General features: G+C 40.6%; 1 protein-coding gene across 6 annotated transcripts in view; it reads left to right on the top strand.

Moving 5' to 3' along the window:
* Positions 1 to 27,780, top strand: part of LOC124052348 (rho GTPase-activating protein 23-like) — a 62,597-nt gene that overhangs the window by 26,375 nt on the left and 8,442 nt on the right. For 2 of the 6 annotated variants that reach the window (XM_046376497.1, XM_046376492.1), the window contains exons 2-13: positions 16,935 to 17,126; positions 19,110 to 19,140; positions 19,394 to 19,489; positions 20,787 to 20,865; positions 20,958 to 21,018; positions 21,409 to 22,855; positions 24,756 to 24,917; positions 25,406 to 25,514; positions 25,857 to 25,896; positions 26,008 to 26,145; positions 27,071 to 27,379; positions 27,473 to 27,534. In XM_046376497.1, coding sequence (XP_046232453.1) covers positions 16,935 to 17,126; positions 19,110 to 19,140; positions 19,394 to 19,489; positions 20,787 to 20,865; positions 20,958 to 21,018; positions 21,409 to 22,855; positions 24,756 to 24,917; positions 25,406 to 25,514; positions 25,857 to 25,896; positions 26,008 to 26,145; positions 27,071 to 27,379; positions 27,473 to 27,534 — 2,726 coding nt within the window. Of the gene's footprint in view, positions 1 to 16,034; positions 16,852 to 16,934; positions 17,127 to 19,109; positions 19,141 to 19,393; positions 19,490 to 20,786; positions 20,866 to 20,957; positions 21,019 to 21,408; positions 22,856 to 24,755; positions 24,918 to 25,405; positions 25,515 to 25,856; positions 25,897 to 26,007; positions 26,146 to 27,070; positions 27,380 to 27,472; positions 27,535 to 27,780 lie in introns of those variants that run through there. The other 4 variants (XM_046376496.1, XM_046376494.1, XM_046376493.1 and 1 more) reach the window with 4 other exon arrangements.

Consider the following 27,780-nt stretch of genomic DNA (forward strand, 5'->3'; position numbering starts at 1 on the left):
CTAAAATAGACTGAGCGCCTGTCAAACTTGCCAGGTCAGTGGAAGGCAGAGCAGCTAATGCAGCTAACCAAATTCAAAACAAAGGAAGTGAAGTGGCTACACAGCTCATTGTTCTGTCAATAGGAATTTACTCGTTTACTCACTTTTTCATCCTCATGCCTGGATACAGCATACTGATATGAATGTGTATTTAGTCAGGTTATTGATGCTTCGTATTTTCTCAAAGAAACTGAAAGACTGTGGCAGAATAATTTCACTTTCACAAAATCTCATCACTCTGTTATTCAACCAAGTAATCTAACATCAAAGGTCCACTTAGTAGCTTTAAGAGCTTTTAACTGTGACTATGGAACTTATTTGTCAGTCGACGAAGATGGTAACTCTCTGGTGTCTGAATATTGTCCGTGATCTTTATCTAGCAGTCCTCTGACTCTGGTAAAGACCTTGGACCTCTTCCTAGTGGATGCTGTGAAAGTGGGTTTGCTCTGATGTTCAGAGATAGCTGATGTCTGGTTCTGGTGTTCATTTAGTGTCCAGAAACTTTTCTGTTTCACTGATATTATGTTACCACTTCTGTTGGCCCTGAGTGCCGCCCAGGACCACATTCTGTTGGTTTTAGGAAATTTTTGCATGTTCCTAAAGACATGAATTGTTTTTAAAGCTGAGACTGTTTAATTCAGCTGGAAGCTTTAGTTTGACAGTTGTTTTTAAAAATGGAAATAGACAGTTTTTATGCTTAATCATATCATTACGAAGTAAATATTGATCACACACTGTAGTGGATATGGAAAATGATACCACCGGGTCTTTTATATTGGTTCCTGGTCGCCAGTCAATGGCAGGGCTGACACACAAAGGCAGACAGTCACACACGCTCACACCTAGGGGCAATGTAGAGTAGCCAGTTAACCTAATGTGCATGTTTTTGGTATTGTGGGAGGAAGCCGGAGAAAACCCACTCAGGCAAACTCCACAAGAAGGGCCCAGATGGGGATTCAAACCTGCTGTGAGACGACAGTGGTAACCACTGCACCACCGTCCTTAGGTTATAAAATGTCAAAAAACTGACAAAAGCTTGTCATAATTTCCCAACGCCCAAGTGCTTCTTTTGTCCAACCAACCAAAGACTTTTCACTTAGTATTAAAAATGATAAAGAAAAACAGCAGATCCTTACATTTAAGAAGCTGGAACCAGTAATTGTTTTACATTTTTTTGTATGAAAAATTACTGAAATGATTTTTCAGTTATCAAAATATTTGCCTGCCAAATCTCTTTCGATCAACTAATCAATGAATCGACCAGTAGTGGTATCTCTCACTGCTGAGAGAAGGTTGAAAGAGTTGGCATGCAACAAAACCTGCCTGTTTTAAGCTATAATGTGTGTCATTTCTGCAATAAAATATCTAGACCTTTGTTATATCTTTCACTGAGTTTTGTAGTTACTTTATTCCTCTTGCTCTCCAAGAGTGTTCAAATACACAGAAATATGTAATTTAATTGTGCAAACATGATAATAGGGGGAAAACTGCACACTTTGGGCCAACATTTCTTCAAAAGCATCACACAATCTGCTTGCTGTTGGAAGCTTTATCCTGTTGGAGGCTACTCTTTATCCAAGATATTCTTGTTTTTTGGTCGGAAACAGAGAACCTTACAGTATGTCAGTGTAGTTTAGGGTGTAGAACAATAACGCTACTGAGCTCCTGTTATCATTTTCGTCTGCCTGTGAGGTATCTTCTGCTTGCTGTTTCCTTCCTTTCTTCTTATGGTGCTGTGTTCTTTGAAACACAAACAGCCAAACTGTTTTGTCCCATTGCCTCCTCAGGCACACAGAGCCACTGTGTAATGTAGAACAATGGGCTTTCACATTTGTCAGGGCTGGTCTGTGGTCAGTTATAGTCCACAGTTAAGATACCGTTTCTAACACAACCAAGCTGGTCCCAGAGTAGGTCTGATTTCAGGGTACAGAAGTAAAGAATCTTTGGAGGCATGCGGTTACTGACCGTCCCATGCTTGTTTCACTGACTGTTCTCCATGTTGGGTCAACCAAAACCAGAGATTTTTTTTCATCCACTGATTATAAACCTTATGGTCATTATGGTGACAGATTCGAAACATTATTGTTACTGAAGCTGATCAAATACAGATGCCTTCAGTACTGAACTCGACAGTGTTTTGTCCATCTCAGCCTGCTAGTATCGCAGCGCTGCACTCCTTTACAACAGCCTACAGTGCAAGAATTTCTATCAAAGTCTATCTGAATGTGAAAAATTATTTAAGAACACCGGTGCAAGTTTCAATTCGAGTCAATTCAGTTTATTTATGTAGCGCCATTTCACAACAAAAGTTATCTCTTGACACTTTCCAATTAGAGCAGGCCAAACTCTTTAATTAAATTGTAATACAGAGAACCCAACATTCCCCCTTGAGCAACACTCGGGGGGTAGTGACTCTGAATGCGGACATCGAGGTCAAACCCACAGATTCACTAAGCTCTGACTTCAGTTTTATCATCAGATAGTCGAGCAGCAGTGAACGAAACCTCAGGTAGCTACTACAGCTGTCGATGACAAATAGGCCTTTGTCACATCAACTGTCATTAATTGATTTCATAAGTAATGTGATGACAGACCAAAATGAAACTTGTCTTGTTAGCTGATTTGTGTGTCTGTGCTCAGCCAAAGATTGTTAGAGAATAAAGAAGCTCCAATCTGTAACACTGCTGTGCACCTGAGAGATTTTTAGATTTTGTGTTTTCCGTTTCTGTCTATCAACTCATTGTTATCAGATCAATTATTTAAGCTGATCATCTCCAACATTTTAGATTTTGGATCAAGCAGCTCGTGATGACAGTTCAGGCCATGTATCAGCAGATACCCACTGTTAAAGGACTTGGTCACTACTAAGGATTTTATTGAAAAGGAGTCTACTAGTATTGAATCTGCTTATTGAGTCCTTTCAAACCCAGTCTCAGTTGTAATAAGGTTCAGCTTTCATTTCATTTCAAATTTCAACATTCAGATTCAACATTTTTCTTAGCTGATACAGCTGAAACATTCATTTAATTATTGTTTACAACCTGCAAATGAGATATTGAAGGTTGATTTAATGTATCATTGACACATTGAAATAACAGCTGTAGCCTATTTACTTTTAGGTTCTATTTTTCCAAAATAATGGAAAAATGTCGGGAAAAAAAACAAGCACCTATTATATTATATTGTATTGTACTGCATTGTATTGTTAAGATGCAAAAGTTTACTAATATCCCCTTCATTAACTGATTTCCTGTGCAAAGTGTTGCTCTTAGTTACAGATAATGTAATGCTGCTGCTGTTTGTGATTTAGCTGGCAAAAGGGTAATCTGGGCTGGTGTAAAATGAGAAACTGCTACCTAAATGTTCTCTGCATTGCTGTTTACTCATGAAATGAGTCAGAGTTCAGCCAGTCTGCTTATTTTGCCATAATTAACCCCATCCAAAATGGAACAATAGCCTAGTTTTTTTTTTCCTATAGCACCACCATCAGGACAAAATTTACACTTGTACCTAAGAAATCAATCTAACTGCTTATTTATTTGCTGAGTATACCAGGCTGTGGTGATTTTAAAGCTGAAAGTTCTATGACATTTTGCAGTTTTAGAGATTATGGCCAGTTACTCTAACATCTGAAATGTCACAATGTGTGAAATGAAAACCTGAATTAGAATTTTGGGCCTTTTTCTCTTTTAATATCAATATAAGGCTGTATTCTGTGTGAGCTGACAAAAAGATCAGACCTCATTAAGTCTGTGGATAGCCATCAGAATGCCTTGTCATCAAGTGAAAAGGCAAACCGGTTTCTCAGTTTCTGAATAGAGACAATGACAGAAAAACAAATCTGTAGTTATTTTTAGCTCAGAATGGAGTTTCACAGTTGACTAAAAATAGGTCAATTAGTGACTTTTTCTCCGCCTTCATCAGAGACATATTCCGAGTGCATGTGTCCTCCTTTTAAACTCATTCATGCCTCCAATCTGATCCCATCCTACTCATGTTAGCATAATTCGGTCAGTGCACGATATACATTTTTCACTTACAGGTCAATTTAGCCAGGGCTTTTATTCAGTGTGACAGACTTCAGGAAGCTGCTCAGCATCAAGACACGTGCATGCAGACGGCCTCTTTCTGCCGCTGCTGTTATATATCAGGCCCATATATAACTTTGCAGCAGCCGAACCTATTATTGTATGAGTGGGAACAAGAATATGGTACAAGTTTTATTTCAGTGACCAGTATTTGTTGTCTATAATTTAAGATCATTGTAGATGTCTCTGTATGAGAGGATAAAACTGTCTAAAATTTCAAAGTAAAATGTATTTTTAGCTTAAAATAAAAGAGTAAGCCTTTATATGGCACAGTATAGTTTATATCATGGGATCACATTGAGCTTTTGTTTGTGAGGTCAAAGCAGTTAAAATGAGTAAAGCAGTTATTATTGTAAATGTGCTGTACAGATTCACTTTGTGACTATTTTGAAGGCGGTTCATTTCTGCCAAGGGATTGTTCTTTGTAATGCAGTGCTGCCCACTTGTGGCTGTGTGTATGTGTGTACGTGTGTGTGCGTGTGTGTGTGTGTGTGTGTGCATACTTCTTTTTCAGAGGTCCAGTTCATATTCTGTCCTGATTAAAGGATTGGTGCTAAATGAATATCAGTGTGATTAATAAATATTAATAAACTAAACTGCTCATATGAAACCTAGTATTATGAAATCTGATTGCTATAGGGAATCTGACTTCTGGAGTATAATATAGTAGGAAAATTGAAAGGATTGGAAAATATTTGTTATGTTGACTGTAGATATTATCAGTACCTTTTCACAGCTACCACTGGGACATGATAGGGTAGAACACAGATGTTACTGGTGATACTAATTAAGGTTAAGTTCCACTCATTTGAAATATAGTCTTGTTATTATGCATGTTGGTCGACTCTAAAGGCTCTGCTACTCTGGCCTCAGTAATGATCATTGGCAACACCTGTGTTCATCACACTATGTAATGTTAGAATGACTGCTGTGACAAAGTTCTGTCTGACTCCTTTTCCAACCTAAAAAAAACAAAAACAAAAAAAAAACCCAAGACTACAGTATGGAGGTTGGAATAGTTGTGTTTTTATTAGTTTGATTAAAAATGGTAGAAAGGTTGGAAACATTCCCAGTCACAGTATGGGATATTGGACATCTGCACTGTTTGGTTTCCTGATCTTTCTCAGGAGAGGAAACTGGTGATTTGGAAGGAAATTTGGGGGGGTGGGGGAGTTACACCATGGTTTGTGTGTGTAACCCGTTATTGTTCTCACAGTGTCATACTTTAACAAGGTTCAGTTACTAACAATTTAACTTCTAAAACACGCAAAATGCAAGTTACTGTCGTTTCATTGTAGTCAGTGTAACATAACTGAGGACTGAAGTAGCGGTTAGTGTGTGTGTGTGTGTGTGCGTGTGAGTGCGTGCGAGTGTGTGTTGCAGCGTGTGCTGTGTGCTTAGATCACTGATTTGTCCCACGTGTGGTATTGTTGAGGGGCTCCAGTGTCTCTATTCAGCATCCCCTGCTGCTGTGTTAGTGAGTTTAGTCCTGTCATCAGCTCTAGGCTGCTCTTTATCTTTGTTCATCCTGTCTCTCTTTGTCTCTGTCTCTTCTCTCCCTCTTTTTTTCTCCCTCTCTGTCACTCCCTCCGAAAACAGTTTAAATTCATGTCAACTTTCTTGGGATGAACGAGAGAGATTTGTAAGCTGTGACAACATTGTACCTGAATGAATTAGAAATATTTTGTATTTTCTCTTTTTAGGGCAAAAACATACCTGAAACAGAATTTAGACTAACCTTTTTCATATGAATATTTAATCAGATGTGTTATGTGAAAGTGCCTCTTTGCTTATTTAGTGCTTCTACCACCACCTAGTGGCCAAGAACTGATTAACACAGTGTAGACTTGGGGGATATCTGTGAGAGCATCTCATTACAATAAATCATTGTAGGCTTTTTGTTAAACTGTGATAAGCAAGCGATGATGACAGTGTTGACTACCTTCTTCTACATCACAGAATACATTATTTATACCATGGACACACAGAGCTGACATATACACTATATAGACAAAAGTATTGGGATGGGCTGTTTCTCAGAGGCTATGCTGGGCCCCTGACTTCCAATGAAGGGAAATCTTAATGCTTCAGCCTAACAAGACATTTTGGACATTTTGTTGCAACAGTTTGGGGAAGGCGCTTTTCTGTTCCACCATAACTGTGCCCCAGTGCACAAAGCAAAGCTCCATAAAGACATGGTTGGATGAGTTTGGTGTGGAAGAACTTGACTGACACACAGAGCCCTGACCTCAACCCCGTCCAACACCTTTGGGTTGAACTGGAATGGAGATTGATTCAACAAAGGTTAGCCTTGATGTGAATGCACATTAATGTTGGTGTCGTTTATCTGCACGTTTAAGAAGTTACAAGGGTGTTGATATCCGGTCTGCACGTAACACAAACGACGTCAAGCTGCTATGCAAGAGCAAGTTCTGGTTCAGTTTACTTTTAGTCCTAAAAGCTGCAGTTACCGTTCCTCTGTCAGTTCAATGAAGACAACTCTCTTTTTGTTTATCTCAGCTGATTTTCTCCTTTAATGGTTTTAAATTCACGTTTTCACACTTCACTGTAGCTGAAGTGACATGATTTTGCCTTGAGTCTCTTTCCTACAAGGAGTGTGTTCCCCTCTCTCATCTTATTTGCTGTCTGGTTGAGTCGTCCCCTCTCTGTGTCTGTGTCTTCCTCTTTTAGACTGATTCTGTCTGGCAGCTCTTTACCTTGTTCTGTGCTTGTTCTTTCTCACAGTCGTCCTCTTGCTCTCTTCCTCTCTCCTCATTTTCCCTAAACTTAAGTGCTCTCTTAACCCCAACTGCAGAACATTTGTAAGTTTACAACAAGTGGGTGAGTTTCATTTAGTGTAGGATCATCAACAAAACATTAACATTAAATAAGCATAACGTTTACTGTACTTATCTAGTCATATGGAATGAAACATAGGCTTCAATGTTCCAAGACTAGATTTTTATTAAAGTCATATGCTTATAAATGGAAGTGATTTTGAGTGAGTGTCGTCCTACACTTTTTGCAGCACGTGAGCTAATCGGCTGTCTTAGTAAAGCTAGCCTAGTAGTGAATGGTTTTCAGCCTAATCCTTGTATGGCTTTGTCTTTTCAAAGGTTGTGTGTGGTTCATGATGTCTATTAACTGCGGCAGACTAGACCGAGGCACGACATTGTTGAGGGAGGGCAGTTCACTGTTGGCTCAAACAGTGAAGTATCTTTTCATGATAGTGGAGGCTTCTGATACTAAAGATAATGACAAAACTGTCTTTATGAGTGTCTGCCCCTTTCCAGCTTCAACTTCTGAACAATTGATGGTGTCTAGAAGTAGTTTTTTAAGCTAAGTCTGAATATACTCTGTACATTGTGCATCAAATTGATTAACTAATAATTAACTAATAGACTTGATAACTGGATTTGATTGAGTGTGTTGTTTTTGCTTTGTTAGCATGTGCTTTGTATTTGTATAACTGAACTGAACAGAGAGTCAGACAGCCAGAGAGAAGCATTTCTCCTCACGACCATCATGTGGTTGGTCACCCTCATACCAGCGGCGCTCGCCTTGAGCTGCAGTGGCGTCCAAACAGAGCCGAAGCATAAAGAATCAGGGCAGAACAGATGCATATTCTCCTCTGACTCACACATCACATTATGTTATTTTTGTTCTGGCTTGACTCCTCCATGATTATGAGTCCTCACAGTTAGGAAAACACTGTCAAAAGATTGGTCACAATTGCTTTTCCTCAAGATTCAAGATATTTATTTGTCATTTGTGCACAAACAAACAGTCCAGGCACATAGGAATTCTTGTGCAGAGCCTTCTTGGAGCCAAATAAGTTAAAGGAAAGGATAAGCACATAGTCTAAAAGTAGATGTACTTAAAACACTATACAAGAAATAATAAAATAAATGAATATAGTAAATGAATTCTAAATGATGAATACCGCAGCTGAGGTATGAACACTATAGACAAGTAAGTATACACTTTGTAGACTTTCAGTGTTGAATTATGGGTGGATATTGCACTTGTATAGTGAATATTGCCCATAGTATTCACTCTACATGAGAGGTAGAGTGAGGTAGTGAGGGGTTAATGGAGAGGCATGCAGAGCAATGCCAGAATAATGTTCACAGCAGTTTGTTTGGTTTCAGCCAGCACAAGTCTGGCTTTGTAGGTTTTGTTTTACAGCTGGTATGGGTAAGGGAAGTATAGAATGTAGAGAGAAAAAGATCAGAAGAGAGAAGGTGTTGGGAGAGGAAAATAAAGTATAGCAGTGGAGAAATAGAGAAAAGGGAAGAAAAGGCCAGAGGAGGACAGGAGATGAGAGATGCAGAGGCTGCTGGACGATGTTTGCATGGACGTCAGCCTCATTTAGCGTCTCTTCATCCCACTTCTCCCTCTTCATCTTCATTCTCCCCTTTTCTCGTTGTCTGTCGTTTTAGCTGCTCTCAGGTGTCAATGAAAAGAGGACCGAGGCTGACAGCGCTGTTAGAGCTGCTGTGGAGGGCTAGAGGAGGATGGACACGTGCACGCACTCACACAAACACACACACACACACACACACACACACACACAGTTATTCAAGATACACAAACATTTATGCTATTTGACATTTTGGTAGTACTGTTTTACTCCCTCAGACGCTAGCACTTGTTTACAATTTAATTGCAGAATCAGAATAATTTTTATTGCCATGTATGTTTACTCATACAAGGAATTTGTCTTGGCTTAAGGTGCAAATACAAAATCTAAATATAGAATATGAATTTGATTAGATAAATTTCAATATTTACTATAAGAAAAACAATTTTAAAGTCTTAGAAAAAATTAAAAAAACAGTGAAATGACTGGAATTTTAGATAAGGGAGCTATACAGTTAGTGTAAGAGAGCTGTACAGTTATTATATGTTTATATATATATAACATTATTACACACATACGACTGCGAACAGTTACTGACATTATTGATTATTTAACATAATAATAACAAAAGTTAAATATCATGACCAACACTTCTACAACTCATTCAACACTTTGTGACTTGTTTGTTTAATCAATTTATTAAGGAGCTTTACAGGTGTTGGTAGGTTAATTTTTAACTTTCCATGTCACTATAGTGAAGGCAACTATTACTATCACTGTATTCTCAATTATTTGATGAGCCCCCAAAGGATTAGGAATGACATTTTTCTGGATTTATTCATGGATCCACAAAATACACTGCATTATCCAAGGCACTGCAGATCTAAGGGAAATCTTATTTCCAAAATAGCCTCAGTTGCTGAGAGACAAACCATTTAACATAAAATTAAACAATACAGTCTTAACATGAAAACTGAAATTGCACAAAACAATTAATATCCACATGAATACACCTAAACACATCAAAAGCACATTTATAGCTCTTGTAAAATAACCCAGACTCCATAAATAAGCACTGACATGACCATTTGTTTTTGTCAACCTTATATTTAATGGAAGGCTGTTCCACAGTACTGCTTCAGTGTAAAAAAATAGCCTGTGGCTACATTATTTACTTTATGAACTATACATGAATGCACACCATCCCTGAGATTGTAGTCATGCTGTGTGTATACAGAAAAATGCTTGTGTTCCCTAAGCCCAAGATGACATCTTCAGGTTTCTTGTTGTGTCCACCTAAAGACAGTAATTTAGTGTTCGGCAAAGAGCAGCAAATACCCCCACATTTCAGAGGCTGAAACCAGAAAATGTTTGGCATTAGAATTATTCCAATACCAATACCATACTGGAAATGCCCCATGTCAACCTAAAATGATGGATCAGGTATAGACTAGTACACAAGCCTACATGCCAATTTAATGACTCGTACTTTAATTATTAGAAACTGAACCTGCTACTTTGAAGTATTGGCCTGTACACTCATATGCAGCTTCACAGATCTTTTAATACAAAGGTGACCAAATTCCCTAAATGGCAAGCGACTTCTGTAACTTCAAGCACATTCATAACAAAACATAAATACAGGGTTAGAAGTCAGGGTTGACATGCTGCTCTGCTGAAACGAGTATCTGGTACAAATAATGTAAGTATGAGTATCATCCAAGTAAAATGTTGTTTTTTGTACCTGTGATAAAGGAAAATGCTCATTGGGTAGCTGAATTAAGTTTACTCATTTAAGGTCTTCTTACTCTTGTGACCAAAAACCTTGGTCTGAAGTTCAGTTCTGAGGCTGTACTGTAAATATTTTTCTAACCCATAATAAACACATCAGCTTCTGATCAACCCAATTTTTAGTGCATCCGTATCGAGTCAATACTTTGTACCAGCCGATACAAAAAGTTCAGGTATCAGAATTGCTATCGGGAAGGAAACAGTGGTTTCAGAATATCCCTGTTTGGCATTTTTGCTTGATCATTTATTGTTGATTAAATAATTGTTAACACATAATTCACAGTGCACCCTGGATACCAACGGCAGCATCGTATGAGTCTTAAAAGAGGAGGCAGGGAGACCGAAAGAAAATAGAGTGAGAGAGAGGTAGAGAGAATAACATTGCTTTCTGCTTCACCATTGGGTTGGACTGCGTAGCAAAGAGATGAGCGGAATGTGACTGAGAGAGGGGGTGGGGGAGAGAGGGAGAGAGTGGGGATGTCAGCAAATAGACCCAAGGGAGAGAGAGAGAGAGAGACAGAGAGAGAGAGAGAGAGGCATGGCAGGGTTGAGAGGAGGGAGGACTATACTTAGACAGCCACAGCCAATGATGCACTATAGTGCCAGCATGGAAGGGGACACACTGGATCTCATAGCAGCAGCGTGGCATTGTAACCAAAACTGAAATCTGTATCTGACAACAAACTGCCTTCTCAGCTCAACTGGTCCAGGAATGGGATTCAACGGGTCTGGGATGGAGTCGTATCTGAAAATCAGAAGAGACGAGAACTAAATTTAACCGAGATTGCGCAGAAGCAACTGACCACTACTTCAGTGAGATGAATGTGGTTTTTCTGACATGGGGGCAGTTCTACTCCGAAAGCTCTGAAGAGGACTGTTTCAAATTTGAGAGGCCTGTCGGTTGATACTGCCACAATAGTTGCATTGTGATGCTGTTTCTAATTCTGTTTCACATTCAAACTGCAAGGATGTTATTAAAGCCTTCCAATCCCTCATCTTAAACAGTGAAGTGGACTAAATGAAAGGTGAAAGAAGACAAGAAGAGGTCAAGACTGGGTGGATGGCTCTTTTGATCACAGAAATTTCCTTTAAATGTCAATGACAAGGACCCAGTCAAGCCAAGATTCGTAAAAATGAGGACTATCACAAGAAATAATATGACAAATGAAGTCTAATCATAATTGAATGATTTCCCTGGATTTGCACAGGATTGTCATGGCTTGAGCACCCGTCTTTGAGACCCATGAAACAAAATCTGATGAGCTGAGCAAAGGAAGGAAAACATGAATGATGAAGCTTAAGCTAAATCCAAGGAGGATTCAAGAATCACAAATTCACACATTAAAGACTTGGTGTTCTGCATCTACATTGCTGATTGTGACACCTGAGTAGTAGACTTACTGTGTAGGAGTGGGTTTTCTTTCGATTTACTCTTGGCTGTTGGCCGTGATGCACCCAGCAGAGATTGTGCGGAGGTGACCTCAGATCTCAGTTTTGGGGTCTGAAACCTTGAACCCCCTGGTGTGTGTTAGTGTGTGTTCGCTGCACAGACGGTACATGTGTGTACGAATGTGGAGGTGCTATGCTGAGGGTGTCGGGTGTTGCACCAGCTCCGTCAGGCCACGAGTGGCGATTCCAGTGTTCTGTTGGGGTGGACTGTAGCGACGCTGAACCTCGCTGTATCTGGCTGGCAGTTTTAAGGGGTGTTTCACCTCGTGCCTCACCACGGCCGACCCCCATCGCATCACCAAGACGACGGGGCTCCCGGAGGCTCATACAGCGCCATCGCTTGTCCTGGGTAAGAGAGGAGATTGTAGTTTTGAACTGAAAGTGCAAGTTGCTCATTTATTTCTGGTCATTATTCAGCACCATTACCATGGCCAGAGAAATTTGCTCGTCAGGATTTAAAAGAATGCGATACACGCTTTAGATCATCACTGGACACTAACTTTTCAACTGATTTTAAAGCCAGACTAACGAAATTCTTTTAGTATGAACAGATCTTTGACATGGGAAATTTGCACAAAGCATTATGGAATTCAAAGTAGATGATAAGACAGTTTTATTATCAGTTATTCATATGTAACTGGCCTCTTTTTGTCAGCAATAGTATCCAAACTCTACTCTAATTTTTCCAGAAAAGAAAATCATCTGTGTACCATCGATGTACCAAATTATTGGATATGTTGGATCACCAAACCATCATCTTAAAGGGGATGGTGGTGGCCCTGATGCACCTTTCTAAACTTTTATTAAATGTAGCTTAGCGTAGATTTTTTAGGGTTGTATGTATTATGTACACAGCGTTTTATTTTTTGTCTTTCGACTGGGTCACTGTGTCAGATGAGACAATCTTTAAACTGTTAAATTGTTTTATGTAAGAGAAGAGAAAAATTAAGATGCATAAGTTTTTTGTTGCGATGTCGTGAGCTGCACTAAATGCTGCATCAGTTCTACTTTATTATGACTGCATAAAAGCAGCCCTTGTCGTGCCTGGAAATTAACTTTTTAAAATGTGACAATCTACCAGCCTCAGAAAAATGTACAAACTCACCAGACACTCAACAGAAGCTCATTATTTAGAGTTAGGTATCTAGCAGCTGCCTTCATATTTTTACCAATATTTGGCTAGAGGTCCAAATATTGGTTGTTGTTATCTGGCAAAACAAAAACAAATCGATAGGTGTTAAAATGCTATGTAGAGTTTGTGGGAAGTTCATTTGGTAAAACTAGATACCTCACCATGACTCTGATATCTGCATTTAATAAAGTTGAAATTTCCAAAGCTATAAAATAGATCTCCGAACAGATTTTCACCCCAAGACTACACATTATAACACATTATTATTTAAACATTATCACAAATGTGTTGGTATGCGTCCGGTGACTTCTTCTGTACTAGCGCTGTGTGCAGATTGTTCATAAATTAAACAAAGAAGATTATCCTACTTGTTTACCTTTTGTGCTGTATTAAAAGAGGTCTCAATTTTCTTTTTTCTATGCTAATATGGTATTGATGCTTGGAATTCTGGTATCGTGAGAACTTTACTGGAAACAGGTGCAACTTCCTGTTCCAATTGGTATGTTCTGTTGCGACTGCAGTACTGATCAATCATATGAGTCCACTATAGTGGACTGGCACTGGAATTCCATCCTACGTAGTAGACAGAGCACAGCTCTTAAAACAGCCGTGGCTCTCATCATTCTGAAGGGTCCTCATCTCCTGTCTGATCTGATCACTGTGGACAGGTGTATTTCCTGCAGGATCTTCTTCAGGCATCTAGCTTTAACCTTTCCTGTCTACTCTGATCAGTGCAAGAAGAAACCATTATTGACCCTCTCTGTGATGTCCTATTCCACCTTGTGGGTGTCTTGGTTTTTAGGCAGGGGGGCCAAAGTCATCAGATGTCATTGCTATCAACTTTAGGGGTGACTTTAACACATGTTGAGAGAGGCTGCATAGTAGAGTCAAACAGAATGGCTGTTGCCAGCCTGTCGTTACACACTTCGGAGGAAGATTCAGCATGTGGTGTTTGATTTATTCGAGTGTGTGTGTGTTATGCCATATCTCTGTGCCTTCTTTAGGTGTTATGTAATGTAGCACTGAGGGGGCCTGTTGACTAGCAGAGGGGAAGGGAGATGAGGCTGATGCCCTCACTACGCACAGAGATTCATGTAGCTTTATATAAAATCTTATCCCTGCATGTATTTGTGGGTGTGTGTGGTCGTGCTTTTACATCATCAAGTATGCATCAAGGATCATACCTTTTCCAACACACACTGTTTGTATGTTTGCCTTCCTGGTGGAGTGACTGTTTTAATAATCCAGCTTCTGGTATACACTGTGTGTGTGTGTGTGTGTGTGTTATTACACACAAGTGTCTGTCAGTTTGTATTATGTGATCTGTGTATGCAGGGTGGATGTGTGTCTTTTTGCATTGTGTCACTCTTTGTGTCTCACTTTAGCTCATTCTGCTGTGGTCTGAATGTCAGATGAGCTAAACCATTTCAGGAAATGTCTGCAACTCAATGCCACTAAACCCAAGTGAGCCAAATGAAATGACCAGTGCAGTCAGAAGAACAAGTAAATTGAGTAGCCCATGTTAATGATGAGCTATATTTGAGTTAGCACAGCGAGCCCTTGTTGTCCTGAACGAGCTGCACAATCAGACCAAGTGTTCAGGGTCAGGTAAGGGCTGTTATGTTGGGTAGGAGGGAGAAGGCAAATGCATTCAACAAATTTTTTTTATTATTTTTATTAAATATCCTTTCATGAATATGGCATAACCTGCACCATCTAATTCCTGGAGTAGTACTCACACCTAGCACTTGCCCAACTGAGTGACTGCTACTGCATTTAGATTCAGTAATAGCAACTGTCTTCCATTTTTGTTTCGTTATGCGTCACACACGTTTCCTTCTGTATCCCAACTGTCATAATTGTACAGCACACGCCACTCAAAGTTAAAGGAACAGTTCACCCAAAAATTAAAATTCAGTCATTATTACACAAAACATTTTTGCAGCTTCACAGCAAAGTGGCATTGCAGCATCCTCCCAAACAACAACAACAAAAATCATAAGATGTTATTTACACTGCACTGACTTGGATTATGCTAGATGAGGCGTATGGAGCCATGTTAGGGTTAAATATGACTAAGTACTGTATGACTTTGGGGGTGAATAGGCATCAAATGGATTTTCACTTTTGGGTGAATTTTTCCTTTATTAAAAAAAAAAAACCCAAGCAAACAACAAGTGATAAAAGGAAAAGTAATGGGACAAGCATATTAGCATATTACATGAAAGAGTCTCAGGTAAGGATAATGTCAGTGCTGATTGTGTAAAATGTAGGAAGAAGTTGATGCGCACAGACTCGCATTGAGTTGTCTTGCTGAGCACAGAGCCGTGCCACAGAGAGAGCTGGCAAAACAAATCCCGCTGTTCAATAAAACACACTCTGGCATGTTGGCATTTCACACTCTGAGTGGGAGAGTAAGGTGAGTGTGTGAAGGAGAGAGAGGTAAGCATGTAACAGCATCTCTCCTGTGTGTTTACATTCACTCATGTGTGAAATGTCACCTGCAGAGATGTCGCATGATGAGGAATCTGACACTACAGTGTACCCTGTAACTAACTCTCTCTCTCACACACACACACGCACTCACGCACAGATACACACACAGATATGATGACTTCATGCTCTGTGGCTTCATACAACACAACCACTCATACACAGAAATGTCAGTGAGCAGGAATCCTCTGAGGTGAGTTCGTTTTGTTTGTAAAGCTTGACGCTGAAGATAATACACTGCATAGTGCTATTAGAAAGTTTGAAAAAGTCAGTCTGGGGTGTAAACTTTGAAAGTGTTTCAATGGGTTGATGTAATTCTTTCAGTGTGATGTGTGGGTGTACATTCAGCTACAAATCAACCAGATTCTGTACATTTAATGATATTAAGCAAAGTCTAGTTAGATTTGATGAAAATGACTTGTTTGACTATATAATGGCAAAATCTAAAGTAATTGGCTTCGCTCTGTGGAAAGTGTGTGTCTCTTCCCGGTTCTCATTGGAACTATTCTTAGAGGCCAAGGTTTCCCCAAAACACGCCTCTGAAGGGCTTGGCCATCCACTTCCTGTCTCAAGAAACAGACTTCCTCTTGTTTTTGTAACTGGCTAAGTCAAGTTTGAATGTTTTTTTTGTGTGTGTATTATGAATGTATGTGCTTTTCTCCAGCTCCAGTTGATGATAATGATGTGTATCAGCTTGTATATATAGTAGATATTTTCATTCTCCCCCATGATGGCTATTAGGTTTTACTTCATAATCGAGCAATGGGAGAATCAGTGGTTTCATGATCCATCCAGCATCACATTTACATACATGGATTTTTTCTGTACTGCAGACTAAAAGGTTATTGTTTTGCAGTATCTTTACAAATGTGCTAAATATTAATAATGTATATAGTAAATATCTGAGGGATTGATTCTATTTTTAGTCCCTTATATCTCATTGATGTGAATGGCACATTTACTTTTTAAATGGTGAAAATCAGTGTTGATAAATACAGTTTCCAGGCGTGCTTGAGCTACAGTATATCTATCTCCCTTCTCTCTGGCTTCATTTTTACCTCCTTCAACCTATAGAAATATCAGTGGATGTTTTTAGTCACACTCATTGTGAAGCTGCCTTTGTCTATTGTTCGTCTGATTTTCCAGATCTGTGTTTATGAGCCCTAATAATTTCCTGTTGTTCCACGCCTGTTATTTAAAGACTATATATATTTTTAACTCTGCCATTGTTGGCTGGAGGTAATAAATGTGATTATAGGTGAGGTTGTTGGTGAAAATAGAGCTTCCTCTTTAGAGAGAGGAAATGTCTGAGAAATTTCTGGCATTAGTGGAATTCTGCCCCGGTTGGATCTGGGCAGAGTCCTCTGTGAATGGACCACATCCACCCACTCACACTTCCCCTACATGCATTCAACATCGGAGGAATACACAGTCACGCACAAGCTCATTGAAGACCCCTGAAAATGGTTGTTACGATGTGCTTTAAGACTCACATGGTGAGGTTTTGTCAGCACTCGTTATCTATCAAAAAGAAACGGAAAGCTACGAATTATTGATCCCCATCTTCTCTTCTCAACAGGCTAAAGGGCGGAGAGATGGCATGGTGTCGTCCAATGAAAACAGGCGCCGGCCGCTGTCATCAGGTGAGGTGGAGGGCATGTCGTGGCAAGGCCCACGGACCATTTTTCTCCAGAAGAACTCGCAGGGATTCGGCTTCACTCTGCGCCACTTCATTGTCTACCCACCAGAGTCCTCTCTCTGCAACGTCAAGGTCAGCAGACTGCTCTCTGGGGCTGGATTTTGATCTTTGGACAAAAATAAATAAATAAATAAATAAATGTGTGTATTTGGTTCACACAGTCAATAGAGAGACAGCAAGTACAAGAAGTGAATTTGGTAATACGCCTGCATTCCATCAGAAGTAGGGCTCACTTTCACTTTGGTCAAACTAGCATTAGACGATGAAGATGATTTTGTAAATAAATGCCAATGGCTGGTTCTGACAGGCAAAATTGTTGCACTAACCTTTCAGCTGGAGTGTGAATCTAGGTTTGATGGGAGTGGGACCGGACTTAATCCTGTTGTTTATAGCCACATTAGCAACATAGTTCTATCCGTGTCAATATCTTGTTGGTCAGCTGGTCCACTTTGTTTTTTTTTTTTTTTTTTTTGTTGTTTTTTGCAATTATTGTACAAACAGCCATGGTCTCCAGATGATGCTTTCAAATTAGGAGATCCCTTGAGATCTTATCTGGCACCATCAGCAGGTCAAATCTTTGTTCTGTGTAAGATATGCAAGCTCGCCTCAGTGATTGCTGTTTCACCATGTAACAAAGCTCTATCAGTCTTCTGTACTCTTCTGTAATAGTTTCTAAGTGAAGACAGCACGTTTCCCATAGAAATTACTCACGTTATTCACATCATGCATGCAAATTCTACGCTTAGCTTAATTACATTCCTTCAATACATACTGTATATGGGTCTGGACCTACATGCATATTTAGTCCCTCCCATTCCCGTATTTCCCATCGGACCTTATTTCACAAAAAAGATGGTAGTTAATGGTGAGAGACAAATAATGTTTTTATTTTGAATTGTGTGATGAATTACACATATGATGTTTGTCAATTTAAAAGCTAAAAAGCACGTCTGCCCGTCCTGGGTGAGGGATCCCTCCTCTGTTGCTCACCCTGAGGTTTCTTCCATTTTTTCCCGTTAAAGGTTTCTTCTGGGAGTTTTTCCTTAGTCGATGTGAGGGTCGAAGGGCAGAGGATGTTGCTGATGTTATGTTAAGCCCTTTGAGACAAACTGCTTGTAAAAATGGGCTATACAAATAAAGTTGACTTGACTTGACTTGACTTCAACTTAAGAAAGTCACAGTTTGTCATGAGGATAGCAAATTACCATTTAGTTTTGTTTTTTATTAGGTCACCAACACCAACAGGGCAGTCACACTTGGCACAGAAGAAGTACTGGAAAGAGCTCAAAATCACCTCAAGTCTGACCCTGTTGATAGCTGCATCTATGTGAAAGCAGAATTAGTCAATTCCATAAGGTAGTTAGCATGTGGTAACCCTGCTCCTCAAAGTTTCAAAAGTGTTACATGAGAATATATCATCTACACAACTTCTTGGTGTGTTGTCTTTCTAATTGCGAGTTTTCACAGTCATTTACTTACACAGTTTTATGCCAAACTGTTCCTTTCTTGAGTCGCAAAGTTATCTATTAAATTGACATTCTATGTTTAATTCACGGCATCAAAACATTATTTGTCTCTCACCATTAACTAACATACAGTTTTCTTGTGAAATAAGGTCCCATGGTGGACACAGGAAGGGGAGGGACTGTGCCTCTCTATGGTAATGTACTATTGCCCTTCGGAGAGGTTGGTGTTGTGTAGCTGCAGACCTCAGTCAGTGCGCAGAGCCCTTTGTGTCCAGGTCAGGAATGAGCTAACTCAGCGAAGTATCAAAGCCTTCACATAGACCGAGCCATAGGCATGCTAGTCAGACAGACAGACAGTGAGACAGGTGGTCAAACTGACAGGGAGTCAGTATGTCAGTCAGTGAGACAATCAGATACTCAGTCAAATTATAAACCAGCCCACCAGGCAGCTGAGAGGCTGCTGAACCTGCCCAGTCAGCTGGAGTCAGTCAGACCTGGGTGGGAGTGGAGATTTGGTTGGATGTGAGTTGAGCAGCGCCCCCCTGTGGTCCTCCTCTTCTCTAACACATGCTCTGTGTCTCTCTGACAGGATGAGGAAAATGGAAATGCAACTGGAAAAGGTGAGTGTTGTGTTTTGGTGACTTTGTCAAGCGCACAATCTTTTCCGGTGTTTAGGTGTTTAGCTCGGATGAGTCAGTATTACGTACTAAGTGTCTTATTCCGATCTATTGTCTGTGTTGTGTCGTGGGTGTGTGGAGGGGTGGGACTTTTTGTTTCCATGTGTAGGTGGAGTTCATTCAACTTTGTGGGTTTTGCTGATATTTTCAGTGCATGAAATAATTGGATTCAGTCAGCATCTTTGTTTATGTTAAGCAGGTGGCCAGCGGTCTCGTTTGGAGCCAATGGACACCATCTTTGTGAAGAGTGTCAAAGAAAATGGCCCTGCCCAACAAGCTGGGCTGTGTACAGGTAGAAGATACACACAAACACACACACACACAAATAGGCAGGAAGCATATGAGTGACATGTAGCTGACATGAGTCACGGCAGAGCTTTGGTCATAACACTCAGCAGAAAGTATTTTCCTCTTTTTAACCCTGAGTTCCATCTCAGGCTTTACAGAAGTGGCCAGGTGTTGCTTGCTATACATCTTAATAATAATAATAATGACAATAATAATAATTATGATAACTTTATTTATATAGCACCTTTCAAAAACCAGGTTTCCAAAGCGCTTAACAGTCATTAACAACAAAATCGACAAATTGTACACTAAACAGAATGCAATAAGCAAACATACATACATATATACAGTATAAAAGATAAAAAGGAGATATATAATTTAAAATCAATAAGTTAAAGAGGACAGTGAAAAGACAACAACACATAAAAGCCACTCTGTAAAAGTGTGTTTTGAGAAGTGATTTAAAAGAAGTCACTGACCTCGTAAGCCTTTTCTCCTCTGGAAGGTCGTCCCTAAGTCAAGGGGCTCTGATGGCAAAGGCCCGGTCACTTTAAGTTTTTAAACTCAACTGTGGAACGACCAAAAGGGCTCCACCTGAGGATCTTAGGCTTGGGGCTGGCTCATAGGGGGTCAACAGCTCTGTTACATAACTTTTGAGCCAAACCCAGACATGCTTTAAAAGTGATCAGTAAAATCTTAATCAATTCTAAAACGGACTGGCAGCCAGTGAAGGGAAGCTAGCATGTTGGTGATGCGATGTGTCGTCTGTTAAAAGAGAAGTTGAGATGCTGCGTTCTGAACTAACTGTAGGCGTGAGAGGGACTTGTGGGACATGGCGGACAGAAGAGAGTTGCACTAACAGTAACATAGCAGCCCCTAAAAGTAACTTAGCAGCCCCTAAAAGTCTCTGCTGACCTCTAGTGTTGTAATTGCTCATCTTGCTGCAGTGATGTACGGGTGAACTCCAGGATTCTCTCTGAACCATGCTTGTGATTTCACCAGGCGCTGCAATATATTTCAGTAGTGTCCCAGAGGGGGCTCTGTGAAGAATATATCTATTCTATTTTAACATAAGCAGTATCGAACTGCACAGAGCAGATTGAGCCAAGAATTGAGACACAAGAACCACACAGATAATCCAGCTAATTTTCAAAATAAAACGCCCTGTGCAGACTCCCGATCATTACAGACAAAAAAAAACCATTTAACTGTGTAGGCTACTTAGTTATGACAGACCCTCCCTCCGTCTCTTTCTCTCTCTCACTCTCACACCCCCTGTATGTATGTTTGTGTGTCCCCAGGAGACAGGCTGGTGAAAGTGAATGGGGAGAGCATACTGGGGAAAACCTATTCTCAAGTGATTGCACTCATCCAAAACAGGTGGGAGACTAGTGTACATAAATCATATCATTGTTCACATCTGACCCATTTTGAACTTTGTTCATATGTTTTGACGTTGATGTTGTTTGCAGTGAAAACATTTTGGAGCTTTCTATCATGCCAAAAGATGAGGATGTGTTGCAGTTGGTAAGTGTGAGTATTGTCTTTCTTCTATTTTCTCTTCTTTCCTTCTTTTTGCCTCATTACTGTGTATTACTGTGTGGCCACCGCGCTTAGCTAGGCTGTTTATGTAATAGCATGGATTATGTGTTTCTGAATTTGTTATTCTTCTAGCCTCTTATTAAAGGTTAACCTCAGAAATTTGGAATTGTGCCTGGGCAGAAAGGACTGAGGACAGAAATTAGTTTATACAGAAGGGTATGAAAAAATGTATGAAAAAAGGGTTTTTTTAGAACACAAGAAATGTTGCTGCATAGTGCATGTTGCATCTGTCCCACTCTGCCCTCTCACTGTCCCTTCCATCTTTGTTCTTTTATCCTTTCTGTCATGTTTTACATTGTGTTCTGACTCTCTTGTCCTCAGGCATATTCCCAGGATGCCTACCTGAAAGGCAATGAGCCATATTCAGGGGAGGCCCACAACCTCCCTGAGCCACCGCCTCTCTGTTACCCTTCTGCCAAGCCCAGTGCCACTGCCCCACAGCCCAGCCACAACCTCCACAGTCCCCTGGACAACTGGCAGTGCCGACCTGGCCCCACCACCTCTCCACTGGACAACCGCCCACCTGCTGCTTCTACCCCCACCTCCGGCTGGCCCGGGGGCCCTGAGGATTCCAGTGGCCATTTTGCCCCATCAGGGCGGCACCGTGGCCGCTCATCTTCAGCCGTCAATCCTCTGGACTTTCACTTTGCTAACCACAATGCTGCCATTGCCTCTGCAACTCTGCCTCCACCAAGGAAGAGCAGCCTGTCAGGCTCTGCACGCACTCTCACCGATGCGCTCTGCCACCAGGCTCTGTCGGACTGGTACTACAGCCAGGCTGAAGCTGCCGAACGCATATCCCCCCGCCACCGCAGTATATCTCAAGATCGTTTAGCAGAACTGGGGCTGGGTTTAGCACTTGGCCCTGCACCTTCATTTGCTTCCACAACCTCTGTGGAACATCGCAGAAGAGAAACCCTCTTATACCACCACCAGGCAGCTGCTGCTTCCCATGATTCCTATTGGCTAGGGAGCTGGGGTGGTGTATCAGGACCAGGAAGCAGGTCATGCTCAGAGAGCCTGCTGGCAGCCTATGCTGAGTACGAGCACAACTACGGCCGTTCTGTGGAAACGCTGGCACAAGCTTCTGCACTGGTCACACCGCGCTATGAACACTCCCAAACAACAAAATTCAGCGAGCTGACGGACCAGAAGGTCTCAGCAGGGCATCCACACCAAACTACAGTTACATCCCACATCACAACCTCTTCTCCAGTGCATCCTAGTGGCAGGCAGTCAGGCCAACAGATAGCGGAACCCCAAACAAGACGAGTAAAAGAAGAGGAGCTAGTGGGCTACAAAAGCTACAGCCCTTCCTTTTCCCGCAAAGCTGGCCACCTCCTCCAGCAGGCACACTCCTTTAGAGAACCCAGCTACAGTGGCCCTCACCTTAACTGGAGTCCTGGAAGCAGGAGTAGCCCTGCAGACAGTGAGGGTGAAATGGTACCCAGACCTCAGTCTACCCCTGCCCTGTCTGCATCAGAGGAAGAGAGAGGCCAACTGGGTGAGGACAGGGAGGTCATTTCGCCCATCTCCCTGAATCAAGAGGTAGTTCTGAGGCAAAAGCCACCTTCTGGCCGCCGAACTCCAGTTCAGGGTCTTCGACATCCCCACTACACCACACCTGTGGAGTCACCTGAACCTCCTGGTCTGACACCTACACCAGGGACACCCTCTCCTGCCTCTGGGGGGCCCAGCTCCAACCGCGGGGCTAATGGTAGCCTGGCACAGCATGCATTCAACTCCTTGTCCTCTATTCCCTTCATAGGTTAGTGACGTTTTCTCTGTAGCAACTGACTTAATACAGCACTTAGAATGTCACACCTTGTCAACACTATAACAATATTTACCACAAAATTTTGCATTATTTTACATTTATTGTTTATTAAGTTTACAATAAAATTCAAAAAGGCCTTTTTAAATATAAAGTTGCACTAGACTAACTTATAATTTATAACATTCTAAGGCAGTTCCAGTCATTTACTGGCACATTTTTGTATATTTTAAACAATTTATACTGTCTGTTGCTACAGAGCTCTTCAGTATTTTACTTACCTTACCTTTTTTCATCCTTTTAGACAGTTTTGTGTGTGTGTGTTTATACCTGCTTCTGTGTGTGTGTCATATACATGTACAGTATTCATCAACATGTATATACTATGTTGATGAATACTGAATGTTAAATGTCGTAGTATGTTTTTGACCTGTCACATGTCCAGTGTTTGTATATTTCAAATAAGCAGCAGTAAATGGAGTTTTAGTTCTGGAATGTCTTAGAAAGAAGGATGCTCTGGAGTCAGAAATGATCTTACAGGTTCAGTCAACAGCTTAAACATGAACATAACTGTAGACTCAAACGTGGTAAAAACAGGTAAGGAGTTTAGGCCTTACATTATTATTAATACTAGCTGGTAATAGAGTGCTACAGGAATGAGTCCTAAAACCAGGAAATGAGTTGATGACTTTTTGATGATGAAAGTTTTTTTAAAGTAATTATTTGATGTTAAGAAAAAGGGGGTGAAACTCTAACCGTCCAATTATTATTATGCAGTTGCAGGCTCTGAATGACGTCTTAGGCACAGGATGTCAGTGTTCATGTCAAAGATATTTTGGCTTCACTTTTGCACAGTGGGAAGAAGTGGAGATAAATATTGAATATGGAAAGATCCCCAACGTTTAAAAATCTAGACGTCCATCCTTCTGAAATCCCCAGCCCTGCCAGCAGGTCTGAACAGCAGCTCTGTCCCACCACTCTGCCCGGTCCTCCACATATAACAATTCAACTTATTCATATAGCACCAAATCACAACAACAGTTGTCTCATGACACTTTCCAATTAGAACTAAACCAAACTCTTCAATTTGATTTTTAGAGAGACCCAAAAAAACTCCCATGAGCTTTGTTAAGTTAAACTCCCTTTAACAGATTTTTATGGTAAAAAAAAAAATGCTATTAAAAAAAACCTCATTAAATCCAATTTGACAACAGACAGATAGCATGTCTTTAAAAAGGCAGTTGCTAACAAGTGGCTAAATGAAACTTTTGGGACATATCATCATCATGCTGAACATGGAAACTCATCCAATCACTAGTTTTCCCTTACAGTCTTATTTTTATACTTGCGCTCTTGCAAACTACTCTTATATAAACTTTTAAACTTATAGATTTATTAAGTATATATAATGTAGTTTCATAGAAGGCTTAGTAGTTGTAATTTTCAAATCATGCAACCTTGGTGTATTTGGTTTAGAGCCCAATGGTAGCTTTTTACTTCCGGCGCTTGCATTTCCGCTTCAGAAGCATAGATGTGAAGCATAGTGAAATCTCACTGTCTTTTTATCAAAAGCATGTCATCTGTGCAGAACTCTGTGCAGACTTTTGGAAAATGTAGTGCATTTCAATGTGTCATTGTCCAAAAGTTAGCACTCGTAGCCACAGAGACTGCTGTACAGTAAAATTTACATGCATTTTAAAGAAGTTCCCAAAGTTGACACTAATAAGGGTAGTTCTCCATCAGAGGTTATTTCTGCCTCCGGAGTTGGTCTGCCTCAGAGAGATATTCTAACAGCTTAAACATGAACTGAGGAAGCTCTTAGCATGTCTTGTCTTGTCTTTGTTTATAATCATTTCTCATCCCTTGTTGCTCACCTGTGATGACAACCTTGCAGATGAACCCACCAGTCCTAGCACTGACCTACAGGCCTGCTATGTACCTGCCTGCTCTGTGGTGTCCAGTTCCCAGGCCTCCATGGCCACCCTCACTTCCACCTCTGTCACCCCCACCCTATCCTCCATCTACCCTTTTGTCCGTCTTCGTTCTCAGGACTGCAGTGAGTCTCACTCACACTGAAAGTGTATATATTGGTCTAAACATTGAACGTGCCAGACCAATGTATAGTATGTTTCCAGTATGTTTGAACTGACATTGTGAAGCACCACTGCCAGTGTTTTTGAGGCAAAATGACAAGCATTTATGTAATGCTTTTATTTTGGCACACTGATATATTTGTCTAGTCTCAGACCCATTTTAATGTGATACATAGCTGAAGAATTCCCTCCAGTTCCACTTAGTGTATAATTTGAACATTGTCCAAAACTGGGAAATGAAAATCAAAATGTCAGGGTATTCTTGTAATATGCATAACCCCTTAATTTATCTGCCTGCTATGGTCATAGTAGTCACTCACGGTTTGAAACAACAAATAACTGTAGCTGCTCATCTTTTTTGTCATTGCACGTCACTACCCTACATTACATATTTATTTACAGTCTTTGTCTTCCTTCTCCTTCATCTGTGACATGGCTTTTCTCTCTTCAGGTAGTATTAAAAGTCGGCGTTCCTCTTACCTGCTGGCCATCACCACCGAGAGATCCAAGTCCTGTGATGAGGGTCTCAACACTTTCAGGGAAGAGGGCCGTGTCTTCTCGTAAGTCAGGAACTCAGAGGACATTTAAAACCTCTATACTTAGTGTAACTATACTTTAGTGATATGGACTGTTGAGTTACTCTAATTTTATTTATACAGGTTTAGAGTAATTAATCAACATTTTATTTGATGCGTACTTTGAGTTTTTAGTTTTGGCCATGTCCCATCTGCTAACATGAAGGGGGAGGGGTTTATGACCTAAACTGCAGCCAGCTACCAGGGGGCAATCCAGATGTTTTGGCTTCATTTTTGGGGAGCTGTCATGTCATCCATCTTTACATACAGTTAATGGTCTGGACTTTGTATTTATATTTTATAACATGCGTACTTTCTATTCCACAGCAAATTACCAAAAAGGGTCAAGAGCTTTTTCACTGATGGGGTGAGTCCTTAACATAGTTGTGGTTATGGCACTTGAGTGCATGGACATGGACTTTGAATTTCTATTTTATTCAAATTCCAACAAGTCATAATATCCTAAACTGTGTTTTAGTCTCTGGAGAGCCTGCGAGCTCAGGAAGAGGCCCGGTCCAAGCGCCACTCCACCTCTGAACTTGGAACCATAACCTTTAGTGATGTTCGTAAGGAAGGCTGGCTGCACTACAAACAGATCCTCACAGAGAAGGGAAAGGTATGACACACTGTCCCTTCCTTAAACCCCACCACGTTATTAAGGTGCTCAGTTACTGTATATATATATACATTTTACAGTCATAACAGTGGCAGATTTACCAGAAATGAGAGTTGGACCTGAGAGTTTGCTCCAGGTAGGTAGTGCATAAACAGTAAGCACAACTTACAAACCATTTGAGAGGACTTGATTGTTCATAAAACGGTGTCAGATGAGGATAAAAATATTCAATGCTTTATTTAAACCAACAGTCATATTTTCAAACCAATTGTTTGACTCACAAGAAGAGCAGCAGCATTCAGAATGAGCTGCAGCTGCCTGACCAGCATTCTGGTGAGACCTGAAAAGACAGGGTTAGTGTAGTTGAGCCTACTTAAGATAAATCATAGAAAAGTTCTCTGAAATCCTGCATATTCTAAAATCGACAGTGGAGAATTTTCTTGATTTGACGTATGATTATGAAGTAAATGTTGACTGCACAATGTAATGGCTGCAGAATAAAGACAATATCAGCATTAGACTGGTTCCCTATAAACCTTGCTTTCACCATGCAGTTTTGTCTTCCACCGAGCATGAAATCTCCTGGGAAAATGAAGGCTGACAGGCAATTCAGCCAGGCTGGATTCCTGTTATAATTGTTGTCTGCTCTCATGTGTCTACGTGTTTTCTGTTATAGAATAAATCGATGAATAAACTTACGTTTTTTTCTCCTGTGTTGTTGGCAGCTGCTACTCTTACAGAAACAGAAAACGACTGGTTGCCTTTGCATCAGCTGCTAAGATAATTTTTGTAGAGTAGGGACTTAAATGTCTGAGATTGTAGCTAAACATTGATTTTAATCTGTTTTATTTAAGTCCAAAATAGTTTTAAAAAATTTGTTTTCTGTTTAAAGTTATGTTGTCGTTTCTGTGTCTCCGTACTGTAGAAAGTAGGTGGTGGCATGAGACCATGGAAGCGCGTCTTCTCTGTCCTCCGTTCCCATTCGCTTTTCCTCTACAAAGACAAACGAGAAGCTGTCCTTCACGGGGCAGGAGCAGGGCCCAGCCAGGATGAACATCCTCCAGTTAGCATCCGCGGCTGCCTGATCGACATCGCCTACAGTGAAACCAAGCGGAAACACACCCTGAGGCTGACCACGCAGGACTTCTGCGAGTACCTGCTGCAGGCCGAGGACAGGGACGATATGCTGGCCTGGATCAGGGTCATCAGGGAGAACAGCAAGACTGACAACGAGGTAGATCTAACCAGTAACCAGTAACTAGTTCATATTACTTTTTTACACAAACACACTCATACTGATCTGATTTGTAATCTCCACTTGCTCCAGGAGATTGGTTTCTCAAGACAAGCTCTCATCAACAAGAAGCTGAATGACTACAGAAAACACAGGTCAGCACAGTGGATTATATTTAGCAAAGAATGTTTGCTTGATAACAGTTGTCACTTAGCCTTTGCGTAATTAGGAATCAACATAGCTCTGGGCTGTAAGCCTGTCTGAAACAATAAATTTAAATGCAGTTTGCAAAAGTCATCCATTTTTTTTTCACATGAAACTTAGGTAGTCACAAGATATTTTACAGAATCTTCAAAAAAGCACATTTCATTTTCATCTGTCTTTGTTTCCCTCACATTGTG

The sequence above is a fragment of the Scatophagus argus genome, chromosome 21, assembly GCF_020382885.2.
Source record: "Scatophagus argus isolate fScaArg1 chromosome 21, fScaArg1.pri, whole genome shotgun sequence".
Lineage (NCBI taxonomy): Eukaryota > Metazoa > Chordata > Actinopteri > Scatophagidae > Scatophagus > Scatophagus argus.